This window comes from Rhincodon typus, chromosome 21, assembly GCF_021869965.1.
Source record: "Rhincodon typus isolate 14 chromosome 21, sRhiTyp1.1, whole genome shotgun sequence".
NCBI classification, from domain to species: Eukaryota; Metazoa; Chordata; class Chondrichthyes; order Orectolobiformes; family Rhincodontidae; genus Rhincodon; species Rhincodon typus.
In genome coordinates this window covers 16628225-16641858 of record NC_063352.1, presented here as the reverse complement: position 1 = coordinate 16641858, position 13634 = coordinate 16628225, and the positions used below count along the sequence as shown (strand labels likewise).

Sequence of the window (13634 nt, the reverse complement as noted above, 5' to 3'; positions counted from 1 at the left end):
CATTCCCCATGCAGATGGCCTTAAGGCCCTCCGCTTCTTCCTGTCCCACAGGCCCGACCAGTCCCCCTCCACTGATACCCTCATCCGCTTAGCCAAACTCGTCCTCACACTCAACAACTTCTCTTTCAATTCCTCCCACTTCCTACAGACAAAGGGGCTAGCCATGGGTACCCGCATGGGCCCAAGCTACGCCTGCCTCTTTGTAGGTTACGTGGAACAATCCCTCTTCCGTACCTACACCGGCCCTAAACCCCACCTCTTCCTCCGTTACATCGATGACTGTATCGGCGCCGCCTCGTGCTCCCACGAGGAGCTCGAACAGTTCATCCACTTCACTAACACCTTCCACCCCAACCTTACGTTTACCTGGACCATCTCTAACACCTCTCTCCCCTTCCTGGACCTCTCTGTCTCCATATCGGGCAACCACCTCGAAACCGATATTCATTTCAAGCCCACCGACTCCCACAGCTACCTAGAATACTCCTCCTCCCACCCACCTTCCTGCAAAAATGCTATCCCCTATTCCCAATTCCTTCGCCTCCACTGCATCTGCTCCCAGGATGAGGCATTCCACTCCCGTACATCTCAGTTGTCCTCGTTTTTCAAGGACCATAACTTCCCCTCCTCGGTGGTCGAGAACGCCCTCAACCGTGTCTCCCACATCTCCCGCACCTCATCCCTCACACCCCGTCCACGCAATAAAAACCAAAAAAGAATCCCCCTCGTCCTCACGTACCACCCCACCAACCTCCGGATCCAACGCATCATCCTCCGACACTTCCGCCATCTGCAATCCGACCCCACCACCAAAGACATCTTTCCCTCCCCACCTTTATCTGCTTTCCGGAGGGACAACTCTCTCCGTGACTCCCTTGTCCGCTCCACACTCCCCTCCAGCTCCACCACACCCGGCACTTTTCCCTGCAACCGCAGGAAGTGCTACACCTGCCCCCATACCTCCTCCCTCACCCCCATCCCAGGCCCCAAGAAGACTTTCCACATCAAGCAGATGTTCACCTGCACATCTGCCAATGTGGTATACTGCATCCGCTGTACCCGGTGTGGCTTTCTCTACATCGGGGAAACCAAGCGGAGGCTCGGGGACCACTTTGCAGAACACCTATGCTCGGTTCGCAATAAACAACTGCACCTCCCAGTCGCGAACCATTTCAACTCCCCCTCCCATTCCTCAGACGACATGTCCATCCTGGGCCTCCTGCAGTGCCACAACGATGCCACCCGAAGGTTGCAAGAACAGCAACTCATATTCCGCTTGGGAAGCCTGCAGCCCAATGGTATCAATGTGGATTTCACAAGTTTCAAAATCTCCCCTCCCCCTACCGCATCCCAAAACCAGTCCAGCTCATCCCTGCCTCCCTAACCTGTTCTTCCTCCCACCTATCCCCTCCTCCCACCTCAAGCCGCACCTCCATCTCCTACCGACCAACCTCATCCTGCCCCCTTGACCTGTCCGTCCTCCCTGGACTGACCTATCCCCTTCCTAACTCCCTACCTACACTCACCTTTACTGGCTCCATCCCCGCCTCTTCGACCTGTTTGTTTCCTCTCCACCTATCCTCTCCTCTATCCCTCTTCTATCCGCCTCCCACTCTCTCCCTATTTATTTCGGAACCCCCTTCCCCTCCCCCTTTTCTGATAAAGGGTCTCGGCCCAAAACGTCAGCCTCTCTGCTCCTATGATGCTGCTGGCCTGCTGTGTTCATCCAGCCCTGCAGCCTGTTATGTCACTCTTGTTTTTAATCTGATTTTCAAAATTAGTTTGCACTGGCTCCTAGCAGCTAAAGTGGTGCCCTCCACAATGATTAGGAAAGGAAATGCAACAATACACCGTCTTTAAGCCCACCTCCTTCCCCCTTCCCCGTTCCAAATTCATCTAATTCCCATACTTATCAACTTCTTTAGACTTCCACTCTGTGTCAGCTGCACTTGTAGCTGGTTGCACTCTATCAACCCTAGATACTCCTGGTGACTTCAGTGAGTCAGCTCTGCTCTCCTGTTGTTGGAGAAACTAGTTTTAGCTAGATCTGTAATGAACTAACTACACTAAACTGCTGTAAGTCTGATAGAGAGTTTAGTTAAATTTAAAATCTAAAACACAAAATCTCATTTAAATGCTGAATGCTAAAAACAGCTAACACTGCACTGAACTGTAATTAGGCATTTAAAATGGGAAATCATTGTTCTCGCAGACTAAAAGTATAGATTAGAGAAATATGTTTTTAATCAATAATATGACTGGAATTATTATTGCAGTGCAGTGAAATACGTTATGGAGCAATTTCTATGGTAAAAATATTGCTAAGAAACATGCATTACTGTCCCAGTATTGAGTAAAATGTTGCAGGTTTTCTTCAGAATACTTCAACCAGTAGCTACCAAATCTCCTGTGTGGAGAAAGAAATAGAACACAGCTAAGTATCCCAAGTAGATTCTAACCACTAGAGAAACACACTTTGGAATTATGATATTTGCACAGATTACTTGGGAGAAAGTGTTGTTTAATATTCATCTTATTCATGAACAAACATAGTTTTTGTTAAAATAGTCAAACTAGTCGCTCTTTATTTGCTAATTTAGTTTAGAGACACTGCTGCGAGCATGAAATGATTTTCTATTCTTTTACATCTTGGACCAGTATCTATTTGTCCCATGGAAAGTATGTGATAGAATTGATGCAGCACAACGATCCTTGTTGCAGTAACATCCAGAAGAAAATCTTAACTCCTGCATTCCAGAAGCCATATATAAAACAGTCCTTACCAAAGTCGGCACCCAAGATAACAATTGTCCCAATTGCAGTAACCTGGTTACTGAATTTGACATAATCTTGTGCTGTGGTTCCAAATTCTGCTCTCAGTGATTAAGATATGAAGGTGCCCATCACCACTTTACTGATCACATTAATCATCTTTCTCCACACAAGTGGTGCCTATGTGTATTTACTGAAGATATTTTGTTCTACACTACACATGCAGTTGGTTTTCCTCTAGAATGAACTGCCAGAGATAGTTGTGGATGCAGGTACAGTTACAATGTTTAAAAGACAATTGGATAAGTTCATGAATAGGAAGGCTTTGGAGGGATATGAGCCAAATGCAGGCAGGTGGGACTAGTTTAGTTTGGGAACATGGTCAGTGTGGACTGGTTAAACTTAAGGGTCTGTTTCCGTGCTCTGTGACTTTATGTTCCTGCTTGAAAATTTGTTAACTCTCAGATGTGTGCTTTGGGATCTTTTTGTACAGTTTGAGCAGCCGCCTTTTGGAAGAGCTGCATCTATCAACTTCGATTTCACTTGGCACCTTCACAGCTGTCATAGAAGGTTTTCGTTGCATCAGTCTTGGCCAACTTTGAGCACTGGGTTTCCAGATCTTATCCAGCATACTAGTCAGTCCCTTTTGTCGACTTCTAAGGCAGAGCATTATGAACGGCTGCCACTTAGTTTTAATGGATTGGATTTTGCGGTCAGCAGTGAAGGATTAGTGCGCGCTATTCCCTCACTGACAGCTGCCCGCAAATGTTTTGCAAGCTTTAGAGTACAGACTTAGTTTAATCCAGTGTCTGATCCAATATGATGCTGTCCACAGGACATCTGATAGCATCTGTGAGCAAGGCACAAAACAGCAAGGCTCTTCAGATTTAAGTTTCCTCTTTGAGATGTGAAGAATCTCAACCTAGACACATAAAGCAAGAATAAGAAATCAGATTCTAATCGTGGACAGAAAGCAAAATAAACATTGGAAGAATAGGTGTTTGAGAAAGATTGATAAAAATATGGGCAGGAACAGTGGGAAAAATTTGAATCTTAAAAATTTCCAACGCTAGCTAACTTGGAAAGAAATCAGACTGCACTTCTTCTAAAATGAAGTTTTCTGAGTCAGAGAGGTCGTTTACAGTATGTAAAATGTCATCAAAATTTTATTTACTTGTGAATGTACCAGCTCAAATCTCTTCCGACGTGCTTATTGGGCATGTTCCTCAACTTCATATGTTGCATATGTTTCAGTGTTGAGCTTGTGAAAGAGGTTTGTTACAGGGTAACTTGGAGAACTCCTCCCAGATTTCTGCATATAATTGCACGTATGTGTATTCCTGAAGTTGCAAACCAATTTACTCCACTGATGAGACTAAATGTCGTTAAAGCAAAATGAGGGCCAAAGTGCTGGTGACGTGACCAGTAATTGAATAACTTCATGATTTGTGGCCTGCTTGGAAATGCAGTCAAAATGATTTTACAGTTTACTGCAGATATTTCTTACAATTAAAGCTTCCTATACAATGTGTAAATAAAGTAATAAGTAAACTCTATCTTCTAAAGTCTAAAATTAGAGCAGATGTTTGTGCATCACCTGAAAGGAAAAGGACATTTGGAGTTCTATATCCTTGATGAAACCGATCTCTTCTCATATTTGGAATATTTTACCAATGTGATGAGAATAGCAAGTTTCTTTCTTTCTCTTCATACAAACTGTAAACGTCTGATAAATATTTGAGTTTCATGCCGGTCTCTTGTTTCTTTGTGGTATTTTCTGCCTAGTCTGTTTCTCAGCTTCCATAAGTGGCAATATTCTTCTCTCAACTCTCCCACCATGTCCTTCACCTCTCTCTCTAGATTGCATCCTCATACTATTTTGACCATACGCCATCTTTCTCAACTTTCTGGCTACCCCACACTCTGAACCTTGGTATGATTTTGTATTTTATTAACCTAGAATACAAGTCCTTTTAGTTTTATAAAAAAAATGAAAGAACTGTGGATGCTGTAAATTGGAGACAAAAATAGAAATTGCTGGAAAAGGTTTTGCCAAAGTTTTGTAGCTCGGGTTGTGGGTGAGGTTGTTGACTTGCTTGCCAATCTGGCTTGTTTTCGTTGAGACATTTCATCACCATGCTAGGTAACATCTTCAGTGAGAATCAACGCATAATGCAATCAACAAACATCTAGAATTGGACCCCATATACAAACCCATTCAGAACAAATCCAGAAATGACACTACTCACCATAACGGACCGGACAGTATATATTCCAAGCGGAGTAGAACAATATCGCTTTATCAGAGGCCTCACTGATGATGTTACTTAGCATAATGACAAAACGTTGGAACGAAAACAAGCCAGCTTGGCAAGCAAGTCAGCAACCTCATTGCTGGAAAAGCTGAGCAGGTCTGGCAGCATCTGTGGAGAGAAATCAGACTTCACGTTTCAGGTTGAGTGACCCTTCCTCAGAACTGATCGTAGCTAGAAAAATGTCAGTTTATATGCAGAAGTTAGGATGGGAGGAAAGTGTAAGGATAAACGATGAGTGGAGGTAGGTTCAGAGCTTCCAAAATGTCCACCTTCTTCTTCAACAGAATACTCCCCAGCACCACTGTTGACAGGGCCCTTAGTCGGGTCCGACCCATCTCCCACGCTTCAGCCATCACCCCCTCTCTTCCCTCCTGCAACAACTCCTGCAAGGGTCCCCCTTGTCCTCACCATCCACCCCACGAGTTTCCAAATCCAGAAGATCATTAGTCGCCATTTCCGCCACCTCCAGCGAAATGTCACCACCAGACACACTTTCCCCTCCCCTCCCCTGTCAGCCTTCCACAGGGGCCATTCCCTCCGGGACACCCTGGTCCACTCTTCTTTTCCTCCCAACATCCCCTGACATCCTCACGGCACCTTCTGTTGTAATTGCAGAAGGTGTAACACCTGTCTATTTACTTCCTGTCTTCTCAGTATCCAAGGGCACAAACATACCTTCCAGGTGAAGCAGCACTTTATTTGTACATCGTATAATCTAGTCTACTGCATTTGCTGCTCACAATCCTCTACATTGGGCAAACGAAGCATTGACTAGGTGACCGCTTTGCAAAACACTTGTGTTCTGTTTGCAAAAAAGATCTTGAGCTTCCAGTTGCCTGTCACTTTAACACACCACCCTGTTCCCTGGCCACCATCTCTGTCTCAGGCTTGCTGCAGTGCTCCAGCGAAGCTCAGCGCAAACTGCAAGAACAGCACCTCATTTTCTGCCTGAGCACCCTGCAGCCTTCTGGACTCGATCTCAAATTCAATAACGTTAGGGCTGAGCTCTCCTATGTCTTCACCCCAACACCTACAACCTGGCCTTGGTATCACATAGTCTGCTATTACATACCATCCATTGTTAACTAGTAACAGTCCCCATTAACACTTATTCACCTTGCTAGCCAGATTGTTATACACTCCTTTGACTGTCAAACTGCTCTTCTTCCTCTTTGGGCTCTATCCCCACCTACTATTTACTCCTTAACCCTCCCTGCAATCTATCTACTGCATATAAACTGACATTTTCCTAGCTACCATAGATCTGAGGTCACTCAACCCGGAACATTAACTCTGATGATTTCTCTCCACAGATGCTGCCAGACCCGCTGAGCTTTTCCAGCAATTTTTATTTTTGTCTCCTTTCAACTTTCTTCTGTTTAGGCCTTTCCATGATTATAGAAACTCTGTCTCCAATTTAGCTAATTCAGGGTGGCAAGTCCAACAAGCTTTTGCCATCTAGTAAGGTTGTGACGTGATTTCTAATAACATTGTGTATGCCTACTGCTCGTTGAAAAATACAAGCACAAGTCTCTTGTTCTGTGTGCAGCTGTCAAAGGGATATTTATGTGGAGGTTTGAGCCCATACCTATGTGTTTGAAATTATTATTTTCTGCTGTCTAAAAGCAAAAGGCATTTGTTAATTTCCAGTAGAAACTATTGATGAGCGATTTGTGAAGATTCTTAAAAATGAGGATCAAATTTTGGAGGATCAAATTTAGGTGTGAATTATACTGTTAATGTTCCTAAGGGTTCTAGCAATAACATACAGATGTATCTGGGTGTGCAGGTCCACAGTTCCCCAAAAGTGGCAACACAGGTGGCCAAAGCGATTAAGAAGGTGTATGGCATGCTTACTTTCCTTGGCCAGGGCATGGAGTACAAGAGTTGGCAAAACATGTTGTAGCTATATAAAACCCTTGTTAGGCTGTGTTTAGAGTATTGAGTGCAGTTTTGGTCGCCATATTACCAGAAGGACGTGGAAGCTTTGGAGAGAGTGCAGAGAAGGTTCATCAGGATGTTGCTCGATCTCGAGGACATTGGCTATGAGGAAAGGTTAAAAAGACTAGGATTGTTTTCACTGTGAGACGGTGGCTGAGAGGAGAGCTGATGGAGGTCTACAGAATGATAAGAGACGTAGATAGGATGGATAATCGGAGGCTTTTTCTCAGGATTGAAGTTTCAATTACAAGGGGACACAGGTTCAAGGTGAGAGGACAAAAGTTAAGGGAGATGTGTGAGGTAAGTTTTTCACGCAGAGTGTGGTAGAAGCCTGGAATGCACTGCCAGAGATGGTGGTGGAAGCAGGCACATTGGTGACTTTTAAGAGGCATCTGGACGGTTACATGAATGGGGAGGAGATAGAGGGATATGGATCGAATAAGGGCAGAAGTTTTTTTTTTAGTTTAGTCAGGGCATGATGACCAGCATAGGCTTGGAGGACCAAAGGGCCTGTTCTTGTGCCGTACTTCTCTTTTGCTCTTTTGTTCTTAGTTGAACAGTGCATATTGACGGCTGTCCCTGTAGCTCTCAGCACCTATGTTCTGAAATTAGTACATTCAAAAACTTGCATTAGAGTACTTGATTAGTTGTGATGCAAAATAATAGACAGCAGTAATGCTTGACCTTAGAAGGTGACAATGTGCAATTGACGAGCATTTAATATTTTAAAGTTGAATTTGCTGCCAGAAAAGCTCCACTGCCATCAAAAAATGTTCAAAGATGTGTTATAATTTGAGATTCATTTAAAATACTCCTCTTGTCAAGCAGCCAGATCACGTTGATAATGTTGCACTTGTTTCATTGCAGAATTAAATCTGATGACCTAGTTTTGTAATAATACCGTATGTAAAGCATGTTCGAGACAAGTTCTGTGCACGATCTATGCATTGCCACAGGGCTGGAGCTGAGTAGGGGTTTAAATGAAACTGCTTACCTTTTAGACAAATTCATATTCATTTTCTTTGGAGGCGTTTTTAACCTGCTAAGCTGCAGGTGGAAGTTTTTATTTCAAAATAACAAAATTGCCAATTGGCACTGTTTATATTGTGTTTATATTATAGTTTGGTCAGAACAATCCAGAATTCACAGTCATTGTGTGAGGTGAGAAACTGATAGGATCTTTGAGAATTGACAGCTTTATCACAGATGTGAGTTTACTCTGTTGAGCTTAGCAGTGCTCCTAAATGGAACCAGATACTTTGAAAGCCACTCAGAATGCAATCTGTGATTATTTGTTACACAGAAGGTACTTACCACAGTTGAGCAAATAATGAATTAAGTAAAATGGGCGTTCTTTTTGTAATGGTTTCCATAACGCAAGTTCTCAATTAGCTGCAACATGTATAAAACTAACTGGATAAAATCTGAATAAAATTGACTTCAGTTTTGTAGATGTTCATTTCAAAGTAGCCATTATGCACATAGTGATTATCTAACTTTTAAGTACACTCAAAGTACCTCTTGAAAATGCTGTTTCTGTGGAATCAATTCCTGAGATTGTTTGCATTGTTTTGTAGGTCCTGTGCTTGGGGAATCATTGCATGAAGTTTTTCCAGTTTTGAAAACTTGCCTTCAGCCCGGCAAAGATCCTGAGATGCGCTTAAAAGTCTTCACAGTGCTGTCAAAATTATTGCTTAATGCCAATGAAACTCTGAATTCTCAAGGGTAGGTGTATTACAGATGCATGTTTAAGTTCAAAATTCCAAATTTCTCCGAGTGAGAATTGTGTCAGTTTGCAACTTTGGATTTCCTTGTATTCTGGTTAAGGAAAAATTTATGTCTGGTTAGTCGTTATTAGATTCATCCCTTTACAATCATTTGATGTTGTTTGAAGGCATGTCTGCTTTATTGAGTAATCAATAAAGGAATGAAAATCTTAAGATGAGTAAATAGTATTCACACTTTGAGATTTTGAGTAACCTGAAAACCATTGTTCCTCTGAAGCCAGGCACAAATCCTTGCTCAGATGTGTATGCATCTCATGCGAGATTTCGATCATTTAGGGAATTCCACCAAGGCACTTTCTTGAAAGATGATGATATGTCATTAAAAAATGGTTGCATTTCTGGAAAAGAAACAACCTTCTAAACTAGGAATTGTCATCTCAAAGAGCAGTTTTACAAGCTCTCAATTCATGGTGTTTGACAGTGCGAAGTTAACTCGTGAAATGCAGGAGAGGTTTAGGGTTATGAGACACTATTCCACTTTGAATGGCTTGCTTCTTCATAGTTGATTTTTATGTATAATTGTTTCATCATGCATGCCAGCTTTGGTTGACCTGAAGGACAGCAAGTTTCTGATGCATTATTTGCAATGACAATATAAAAAGCATTACTGGAGACCAACTATACCCTGGGACAGATTAGACTTGGTCACTGCAGGATGTTTTCAACTTTTCTGTGGAATTTTACAGACTTATGATTCAGATGACAGGTGCACAATTTCTCTGTCATGGCTAAGGGCCACACTGTCTCATTCTTTGTCTCAAATGAATGCTAATGGTGCTGGATATTTCTTGGCCGTGCAGACTGCCAGACTCCAAGTGTTCATCATATGATTTTTGAATGGCCCACCCACTTGTTCTGTTTTTGCTCTCATTTTGTTTTCTCTTTTTCTTGTTTTACATGATTGGCCTTGAATAAAAAGCATTTTTGTTTTTCTTCCTTGTGCAAATCCTATTGGAAAAATGTTTAAAGCCAAACAAATATTGTACTTTGATGTGGACATTTTACCTATCAACGGTTTCTCTGAACAATGCAAACACACAGACAAAACTGGAATTGGGTCATTGAATGTAGACCACCTTGTAGAATTGCATTAGTTAGTTAAGGTTGCATTATTAACCGGATTAAATTCGACATTTCCTTCTCTGGATAATCCAACATCAATCACACATGATGTATTTAATTATGTTCTAAGAAATTACTTTTAATTACATGCTATTTTGGTTGGAACTTGAATGAGTTGTAATTTTGTCAGCAGCTGAGGTCACTTCAACAATTATAATAAGGGAGTGCCATCTTCTGGACAGTGCTGACTATAACACAGGTGAAAATCATTTTTCTCTCGCTTGCCTTGTCAGCCAAAGCTGCTGAGGTTAACAGGCATGTTCCGACTGTACCATCCACTAATGGGAGATTCAAGTTTGGCATCCTAAGTGCATTTTTCTGATGCAAATGTGTACGTTATTGATGAGGTGTAGCAAAATGTAAATTAGCATGTCGCATGATATTGCTGACATCTTAATTTCTTCATATCTATAGTGTCTGCCTTGCTTCACTAAATATGCATGGTACAGAGGGGGAAAAAGTGGTAGAAATGAGCTAGGGAACAAGAGATAAGAAGTACCTCTGGTATCTTATGATACCCTGACAACCACCACTCCCCTAATCTCTCCAATCTGGTCAATAACCTTAAATGACAGGCCCTTCAGTCAGTTCATTTTATCTTTTACAATGATTAGCCTTGCTTTGTTTCATATTATCTCACAGGATACCTGTTATTTTAGCATTGCTATTTATTTTCAAGCATGATTTGCATATATTATACAGGTTTGTATGCTTTAAAGTCAGAATTTGTCATTTTTAACCTCTTGATAATATTGCCAATTATTGTTATGAATGCTCCTTAATAGAAGGAAATTCTTTCTGTGCAGCATTTAATAATCTGACTTTTATGTACACTTCTGTTTAAATTTGAAGTACTTTGTCATAAATTTTGGAAGTTTTCTATTGAACTTTGTTGCATCAACTGCAGCTGTGTCTTCTCTATTGCCTATGGCTAGAAGTGTGTTCTACTCCTTTAAGATGAACTTGCTTTATACTTAATCTGTACACCTTTCCATCAGAGGAGGCTTCGGCTGTTATCTGCCATTCAGGCAGAGTTGGGAAATACCCAAACAAGAGAATCATTCAGGGCAGCCAATAAATCCAGCACTTTGGACCACAATCCTCCAAGTAAACATCAAAGACTCAGTTTTCAATGGCACATTGAAATATAAAAAAATTGAGAACAGTGAAAGTTAAGGTAAATCAAGCTAAGTTAACAAGCACATTTTGAACTACCCAAACCTGATTTTCTGCACCATGCCTATCTTGTTGAAGGCAGCAGAGCAGCAGACGACTGCTAGCTCCTTAATGTTAAAGAAGCTCTTGTATAAGATATCCTGTAAGGTCGAGGTTTATACAGTTTTGTTTTACCTGAATGGTGGGGACCCTCCACGGAAACAACATATCTTGAGACCCTCCACACAACCCATTTTCCTGAAGAAAATGTCAACTGTTAGAAGAAGAACAATTCTACTACTGTACATAAAATTGCTCATTATTATGCAGCTGCAGAAGTTAGCTGTTGATAATTCAGGTGCAGAAATTTGATGTCAGTCAAAAATCACCTACTTTTGCCAGAAAGATCTGCTCTTTAAATCTTCAGCTCAGGAAATCCTCAGATCCGACAGAATTTAGATTTGGCACATATGTTCATGGGTCAATTTGCTTCTTACCTGTCAAATTTCTTGAATGTATTGTCACTTCCCAGGTCTGTTCCCATCTTTCCCAAACTCCATGTTTGAATCCCTGTAAGTGGGTTTCCTCACCGCCCCTGCTGCAGTACCAGACCTTATCAAAGTAACTATTGTCACCCTATGTGACAGTGTGAAACAAGTAAACTTTTCCATCCTTGTCCTTTTTGAGCTCTCTCTACAGCCTTCGACACAGTTGATAAAGCCAAATTCCATCAACTCCTCCCCATGTCTTCAAACTAGATGAAACTGCTCTCATTTGGTTCCATTCATATCTATCAAATTGTTCCTGCTCCTGCAACCTGACCTGTTATACCCCCATCCAATTTCTCATCTATATGCTGTCCCTTCGCAGCACCATCTGAAAGCAGAGTTAGTTTCCACATTCGCTGGCAACAAGCAGCATTATGATGTCACTGCCTTTCTTGACACCGTCATTGTTGTAAAATTCTCAGATTGGTTATCTTGAATCCAGTGCTGAATGAGCAAACATTTCCACCAGTGAAATATTGGAAGGACTGAAACCATTTTTTGTCCCTGTCCAAACTGTGTTCCCTAGCCCCAAAACTGTCCCTCTCCCAAATAGCAGTGAGAGATTCAACAAACCTGTTAACAATTTGTGTCTCAGTGACCTTGAAATGAACTACAGATCACATTCACACCATCATTATGACCACCCATTTCCACCATCTCAACTACCAAAACGTTCGTTCTGGTCTTTGTTGACACTAGAATTGACTGTTCCAATGGTTGGCATCCTACATTCTGTCCCCTACAAATTTGAAGCCATCCAGACCTCTGCTGCTCATGTCACAACTTGCACCAAGTCCGGTTGCAGTTACGTTTGCAGAGTGTGCATCATCTAGCAACAAATTAGTTGCTAGTTATGGATGTCAGAGTTATCAGCATGACAACAGCTCTCTGGCTCCTGGACAGAAGAAGAAGAGAGAGAAGAGTCAGATGGCAGAGAAGACTGGAAGGTATTTGTAATAGTAGTTAGTTGCTGTAAACTGTTGCCCCAAACTAGTAAGTGAAATATGTTACAATTAGTGTGCCATCCACCCTGTGTCTTCCTCAAAGAATCTAGAAATAAGGAGACCGGAGAACCGAAGTCTTGGGAAACTCAACAGATACAGCATCAAGTCTTGAAGACTGGTGCTATCGAACTATTTCTTCAGCATTTTTCCTCTACCCATAAGGCCCATATTTGTCTATCTTTATCTGCCTGTGTGTGTGTGTGCAGGGGATTAATTAGGGCATTAGAGTTTCAACTATAAAGCTATATGTTGATAATTCATGTTTTGTTTCTGTAGTTAGAACTGATTTATTTGTAATATAGAGTACTTCTTGTTAAACACAGAAACCTGGTGAGTGTTTTCCGTTAACCCGAGTCTTTCAAAGAGGTAAATTGGCGACTTCAAGTACTTAGACTGTATCTTTAATATTTTTAAATTGGACTCAAGTAACAGGGCATTTTACAAAATGGCTTATGTCAACCAACATTTGATGACTTTTGCCCATAATTAATCCTATAACTATAAAATCTGTCCATAGATCATCTACTGAGTGAGAGGAAAAACCTGCAATTCTTGCGAATAACAGTCAAAATGTAATCACCGTAGGCTAGCGTATTCTGGCCTGCAGATGCATAGTTCTGAGTGGACCTTTGGATGTGTCTATAAGTAACTTGCAAGACAGTAGGTTGCAGTTGAGGAGGGCTCTGAGTCAAGTACCTAACCTCCGCATGTTGTGCTATCTCAGAATTATTATAGTTGCACAGCTCTTCCCTGGGATTTTTCCCTGACTGCTTGATATTCTGCAGCTACAAAGCTGAAAAAGTACATTTTACAGTTAATGAAGAACTTATAATTTAATTGAGACTTCAGGCCAATTCACGTTCAGTAACCTCCTCTGAAAACTCTGCTCATTTTGACATCTGTGATAAATTGTACCACAATAGCTGAGGTAATCTACATTATTTTAATAAGTCAGTTTGTCCCATTTCCCAGTGCTAATAGATAATTTTT

General features: G+C 41.6%; 1 protein-coding gene across 1 annotated transcript in view; it reads left to right on the top strand.

Annotated features, from left to right (window-relative positions):
* The window catches only part of LOC109921698 (dynein axonemal assembly factor 5-like), a 106206-nt gene that overhangs the window by 77016 nt on the left and 15556 nt on the right, over positions 1–13634 (top strand). The window contains exon 9 of the mRNA XM_048609877.1: positions 8606–8753. Within this exon, the coding sequence (XP_048465834.1) occupies positions 8606–8753 (148 nt within the window). The remainder of the gene's footprint in view (positions 1–8605; positions 8754–13634) is intronic.